Source organism: Austrofundulus limnaeus, unplaced genomic scaffold (assembly GCF_001266775.1).
Source record: "Austrofundulus limnaeus strain Quisiro unplaced genomic scaffold, Austrofundulus_limnaeus-1.0 Scaffold204, whole genome shotgun sequence".
In the NCBI taxonomy this organism is placed as follows: Eukaryota; Metazoa; Chordata; class Actinopteri; order Cyprinodontiformes; family Rivulidae; genus Austrofundulus; species Austrofundulus limnaeus.
This window is the reverse complement of record NW_013952606.1, coordinates 550,465-556,751: the sequence shown is the minus strand read 5'-3', so window position 1 is coordinate 556,751 and position 6,287 is coordinate 550,465. Positions and strand designations below refer to the sequence as shown.

The following is a 6,287-nucleotide window of genomic DNA, read 5'->3' as shown; positions in this document are numbered from 1 at the left end:
ACCACTGCATGAGTTAAAGTTGGACTACCTGGTCTATCACAAGGACACTGAGACACCTGGGGACAAATTAGATTATATCTCATTCAAACAACGTAAAGTAATAATATTTAACATGTTTATTTTCAGCTTTTTGCTCATAAATATATCATTTTACTCTTCTTCACTTTCAAAACTTATTTTTATCCATATAAGAAGGTGTTTATTATTATTATTATTGCTGACAGTGCAGCCAAGTCTAACACTTTGACCACTTTAGATATTTTATTTCAATCTTAGTTTCCTTGGAAGAAAAAAGAAAACATTTAAATGCTTTTTTTATTCCATTTTATTTGGATATTGTTTACGTTTTCACTTAAGTCTCAAAATAAGTTGAGAGAGAGAGAGAGAGAGAGAGAGAGAGACAGAGAGAGAGAGATATTTGTGGTTAGGCACGTTATGGATTGTATCTATCCATCTTCTTGTCTGTTAGCAAAATATCTCAAATGATTGGAGGAATTTCAGTGCAATAATTTTAAAGTTGATTTAAATCAAGATGGCCACCTCAGCTCATGGCTTTAACTGGGGTCATTTTACAGACATTGAGCTGAATTTTGGTGCGGTAGTAGCTGAGAGTCATCCCTACAAACACACAGTGAGCTCCACCACACGACACGAGAGATGCCCCGTCACWTCTTGTTCAAGGTTTGACCAAAAAACATTTATAATTCCATCATTTCTCAGAAAAAAAAACCGACACCTAAGACAGATTTTTTTTTTATTTTTTTACAAAAAGACATTTTTATTCAAAATGGTACCAACAGAGGAGCAGCGAATTTACAGCTGGATGGACACAAATACACACAGGAAGTAAGAGGACCAGGCTGAACAGCCAGCAAACGTTCGAGATAAACCAAGAAGTAAAATTTAAAAATGTAACGACTGATCAGAATTATTTTTTTTTAAATATTTGGAAACCCTAAATTTTACTTAGAAAAACAAAAAAAAAAAGGTCATCTGTCAGTTAAACATTTCATCTATTGGCTCCAACATTTGCAACAACAAACAGAAAATTGAAGAACATTGGGTTAACTCAAAACAAAGGCAGTTTAACTAAATTAACCACATGACAGAAAATCACAGAGTACATAAAAAACTAAACATCTAAATTATTTAACAGGTTGTTATAATTAAAGTTGTGACCTCAGTTAAAAACACACAAACCTCAGTGACCTGACGAGGAGAAGGCTTATCGTATGGCTATCATCACTTTTGGTCTCTTTTGCTCATAAATACAGCTTGTATTGATTTTTTTTCTTACAATTACAGTAAAAAAAACAGTCATAAGAAAATTCATTGAGTTTTCAAAGTCATGTTTACAACCTGTGGAGGATAAAGATGTTTAATTCTTTCCAAACAGACCAGATATGTTAATGTTTCGACTCTTTATTTCTTTCTTTTGAAAACAAAACTTGTTGAAATGTGAGATTTTCAGCGTCCGCTCCACAGACTCCAGCCCTCCCGACAGATAAACGGAGATCACCACATGAACCTCTGCGCRGCCGCGCTGTCCGGCCAGCGGAACGTCTTGGCGACGAAGACGTAGATGGTGGCGGCGTTGACGGCGGCGTACAGCAGGAACTCCCCGGCGAGCCTGTGCAGCGGGGGGAGGGGCATGTGCAGGCGGTACATCAGGTACGGCACCACGAAGTAGCGAAACTCCAGGAGCCTCTGGGGGAYGGTGGCGCACGCCACGCACGCCAGGTAGGCCAGGCTCCAGAAGAGCGAGCGCGACCGCAGGGAGTCCAGGAAGTTCCAGCCGGCCAGGACGTACGCCGGGGCGAGGAGGAAGCGCACCAGCTCGTGCCGCTGGTAGACCTTCCTCCACACGTAGAACGGGAAGTGGCGGTTGTCTGCCAGGAGGTACTTGTGCACGAAGGTGAACTTCCACACGAGGAGCACGGAGAGCGCCGTGATGAAGAGGAAGAGGAGCGGCTGCTTCCTGACAGCCTGCAGGAGGCGGAGCAAGCGGTGGTAGCACAGCGAGACGGGGAGGGAGAAGAGGAGGGAGAAGGACAGGAAGTAGAAGAGCTGGGGGAAGTTGAGGCAGGCTTCGTGGCTCGACCTGTCGCCGACAACGATCCCGCCGTTGAACAGGACGAACGCGAGGAAAGCCACGCCCACCGCCGCGTAGGGCCACGCCCCCAGCAGCACGGCCTTCACGTGGCYGGGCGAGGTGAAGAAGTCCAGGGAGAAAAGCAGCACGCGCTTCGCTCCGCCGAACGTCAGAGGCACCTGSGGGGGAGGAGACTTCTCGTCCCTCTTCTTGGCGTGCTCCGCCCTCCAGGCCTCGTCCATCTTGGCGGCCGCCACCGTGCCGGCGCAGAACGCCACCCAGACGATGTTGGTCTGGCGGAAGAGCACGGCGCAGACGCCGAGGAGCGCCGCGGCCTTGTGGCAGCCGTACAGCATCATGAGGTAGGCGAAGAGGATGAAGAAGGTCGACCCSGCGTCCGTGTAGTACAGGAAGTTGAAGAAGTAGAGCACGGGGAAGGTGGAGAGGGACAGCGCYGACAGGATTCTGCGCCACGTCGTTCGTGTCTGGAGGAGGAGCAAGGTGACGTCAGAGCAAAACAAAACCACGCCCCCCCCACCACCCCCCCGTCCTTACCTTCTCCCGCAGGTGCAGCCTGCAGAGCAGCAGGTAGATCAGGTACAGGTTGCCGCAGTTGAAGAGCAGGTTGATGAAGCGCAGCATGGCGGTGGAGCACACCACCTCGCCCGTCAGGTCGGCCAGCCACACCACGGGCTTGATCACGCCCACGGAGACCAGGTAAAGGCCCGGGAGAGTCGTGATCATCGGGTCCCACTGTTCAGACCAAAAAAAAGGAAAATTAATTGTCCAAACTGTTGGAACTTTGATAAAAGTTTCAAACTTACTTTAGTTTTWTAAAATCAGACTCCCCATTAAGGATTTAAAGGTCTTTAAAGGCTGAAAATTATGAAGCAAATGCTCCACTGACTTCTATTATAACATAAAAAGTGTGGAGCTCCGTAGACGGTGTGCGTCACAATTTAGCAACGATTTTTCAAACCAAAGCAGAAAACAAACTAGATAAAACCTTAAGATAAATTTTGAAAAGCTTAGCAGAGGCTGACCTACACACTGCCGGGATCGGGCAGCACCTTTATCAAAGTGCCTACAAACTGAGCCTGAAATGTATTTATTTTTAAGGTCAGTGAACGCAACATAGCTATGTAGCTAACACAAGTCATTTATATAAAAAGTAAAAATGTGCATTTCAGAATGAAATAAAACAAAACTGTTTTTCAGATTTTTAAAAAAGACAAAATGAACTCAGTGGGCCGGACTGAGCTTACCCATGGGCCGGATGTGGCCCACGGACCACCAGTTGAACGGCCCTGTTAAACAGCTATTTGGTCAAAAGTTTTCACTAATACAAATATGTTTTTGCTAATGTTTTGTTTCTCTTTTTATTTAATTAATTTACTAGTTGTTTTGTTTTATTAAAAGGTAATTTTAATTCATTAGTTTTGTTTTGTAAAACAGAGCAAATTCACAACAGCCATTTCTGCAAACTGATTTAGATTACATCCACCTTGTTTTGCACTATATTTTTGTTAGAACTCTCCAGACATTTTTAAAACATTTTCAGTGATTTATTTCAAATGAAACATTTGAATCCRCATCAAACCCAGCAGTAACTGTAAATAAAACCTCCCAGCTCTTGGCTAATCTAATCTACAACTCCATTATGTCTTATAAAAACGTATATATATATTTTTTTACCTCATTGAATTTCCCACTGCAGTATTTTTGAGCCTGAGGGATGTGAAAGATCTCGTCCATGTACGGCTCCCTCTGCTCGCGGGTGATTTTAGAGAAGAGCAGGCAGGACACCAAGAAGTTGGTGCTGCAGAGAGCCGTGAAAATGTAGCCTTCAAATTTCTCCATGCTTGACGACGGCGCGCGACTAAACTGTCTATTTGTCGTAAGAATAATAACTGATATAATTTAGTTTATCATGCATAGTGATCAGATTCATCCAATGAAAACGCGAAACTACTTAAACTAGCAGAGAAAACAAGTAAATCTGGTCAGTGTCAATAAGCGGAAGTACAACCGGATGTCCGCCTTAGAAATAGGCTCGATAGCGGAACATTTTCCTTATCATTCGTTCCTATTTTGCTTTTAAAAAAAAGTGAGATGAATATCTAAAAAATATGAATATCGTTGCAATTAAATATATGTTATAAAACTATTTGACCAAGTGTTTTAATTCTCCTTCGAGTCTTCTGGTGAGTGCACTTCCGGTTCACGTGGTGTCGCATTATTATGGTTCCCAGTAGGTTTGCGTCGATCTCTTCCACGCGTGAAGCAGCGTAAAACTTTAGTCATTAGAAATACAAGTTAGCCACGTTTTAACTAKTTATTTCCAGCATGCAGCTTACACAAGAGCTGGAGCTTTACCCGGACACCACGGTGACACAAATGCTTTTTCAACGAGTCCAAAACGCGAAAGAGTTGCGACAAAAAGCGGTGGAAGGTCGAATAAACGGCGCCTTAATCAACCCGACAATGGTGAGACTCTTATTTTGTGTCCAAGTTAAAATGACTAAAACATTCTCTGTGTTATTTATGAATAAAAAAATGTTGTAAACTTTTTTGGCAGGTGTTGAGTCCTTTCCAGGTGATGGTTGCTGCCAATAAAGCTGTTCATTTACAGACAACTGGGAAAATGAAGACAAGGACTTTTAACTCTGAAATAATCTTCAGCCTGTCCCCTACTAATAATGTAAGCAACATTTAATGATTAATCATTCAGAAGATATTTGTCCTTTTTATTGTGTTTCATTATCATTATTATTTAACTGACAGATCTCAGAGTCCTTTAAAAGATTTGGGATCTCAGAYGGAGACGACTCGGTTCTGGTGGTCCTGGTTCACAAGAAAGACGACCCACCGTCTCTGTCAGACGTCGCAGACATGGTGGACGGACAGCAGATTCCTGCGGAGGACGTGTCCTCATTATCAGACACAGTAAAGATCAGAAAGGTTTGACTTTTGTGTGGATATTTACTTGATGCACATTATTCTGAGAAACTATTTTTATTCTTTTGTTGTAAAATAATTTCTTGTTTCTCTCCAGATGTATAAAATCCCCCCTCAGGAGGACAAATGTGGGAGTCTGCTGGACGCCGTTGTTTGCAGGATGGCAGCTAAAGACGTCATGTAGCCTGAGGACATAGAGCATTTTTATTTTAATGTTTTTGTCTTGTTTTGGCCTCAAAATGTAGATTTTTTTCACAAAGATTTGCTGTTTTGTCTTTATTGGATCAGGTTTTAAAATCATGATTGTGTTTTATTGTGTAGCAGCAAATTTCATTGTTCAAAAGTGACCAAATATCAGTAAAATCTGGAGAATAAAACTAGAAAAATACAGAATTAYAGCACCAATGACAGATTACAGCTAAGAATTTCCTACAGATAAAAAAATAAAGTAACAAGATTTCTAAATATTTAGAAACATGGAGTCTAAAGTGAGGCTAAAACAAACTAAGAGTTTCAATCTGGAAAGTTGGCGAGCTCGTCTTTCCCCACGTTCCCCCCGCTGAGGATGCACACGACCTCCCTCCCCTCCAGGTCGGGGATCCTGTTGTTGAGGAGCGCGGCGAAGGCGGCGGCGCCGGACGGCTCCACCACCAGCCCGGCTCTGTAGAGGGCGGACACGGCCACCGCGATCTCCTCGTCGCTCACCAGGACGATGCGCTCCACGTGGCGCTGACACAGCTCGAAGGGCAGCCGGCCTGCAGAGGAGGAGGAAATAAAAAGTGATTTTTCAGGACTGGGGTCGTTACAGGTTAAAACAAACCAGTGGCGTCACTAGGCCTATTTCATGGGGGCTGGAACCCCACTAAAATATTTTAAAGCCCCCCTAAATTATTTTGGTGTAAAAATATATATATTTTTTTTCAAAAATTCAATATGATGTAGTCATAATAAATAACCATTTAATGTTTCATTATTAACTAAAATATATGATCATAAATCTGTCAGTTTCCCTTTAATTTATAGTGTAAGGTAGAGATCCTCTTTGGTGTGTTTCACTTGTTCATATAGAGTACTCCCCCATTACATGAAATCCAGTCCACGTTTTTCCTGCAACCTTAATAGTAGCGTGCTAGCAAGTTTACACACAGAGTGTGTGTATGTATGTATGTATGTATACAGTGGGTAAAATAAGTATTGAACACGTCACCATTTTTCTCAGTAAATATATTACTAGAGG

The 6,287-nt window shown here is 42.7% G+C and overlaps 3 protein-coding genes across 3 annotated transcripts in view; 1 reads left to right on the top strand and 2 right to left on the bottom strand.

Moving 5' to 3' along the window:
• Nucleotides 1–737: 737 nt before the first annotated feature.
• On the bottom strand, nucleotides 738–4,205 carry alg10 (ALG10 alpha-1,2-mannosyltransferase). Its single transcript, XM_014018847.1, has 3 exons — nucleotides 3,788–4,205; nucleotides 2,648–2,845; nucleotides 738–2,577 (listed from the first exon to the last, which is right to left on the bottom strand). The coding sequence occupies exons 1-3, from the start codon at nucleotides 3,950–3,952 to the stop codon at nucleotides 1,516–1,518; spliced, it is 1,425 nt and encodes a 474-aa protein (XP_013874301.1). The 5' UTR covers nucleotides 3,953–4,205; the 3' UTR covers nucleotides 738–1,515.
• A 131-nt stretch (nucleotides 4,206–4,336) lies between these two features.
• Nucleotides 4,337–5,311, top strand: tprkb (Tp53rk binding protein). The gene is made up of 4 exons (XM_014018849.1): nucleotides 4,337–4,579; nucleotides 4,671–4,793; nucleotides 4,877–5,053; nucleotides 5,148–5,311. Exons 1-4 carry the CDS (start codon nucleotides 4,439–4,441, stop codon nucleotides 5,232–5,234), a joined length of 528 nt encoding a protein of 175 aa, XP_013874303.1. The 5' UTR covers nucleotides 4,337–4,438; the 3' UTR covers nucleotides 5,235–5,311.
• Nucleotides 5,312–6,287, bottom strand: part of srr (serine racemase) — a gene marked incomplete at its 5' end in the record, with an annotated part of 4,456 nt that continues 3,480 nt past the window's right edge. The window contains 1 exon segment of the mRNA XM_014018848.1: nucleotides 5,312–5,805. Coding sequence (XP_013874302.1) covers nucleotides 5,564–5,805 — 242 coding nt within the window. The 3' untranslated portion in view covers nucleotides 5,312–5,563.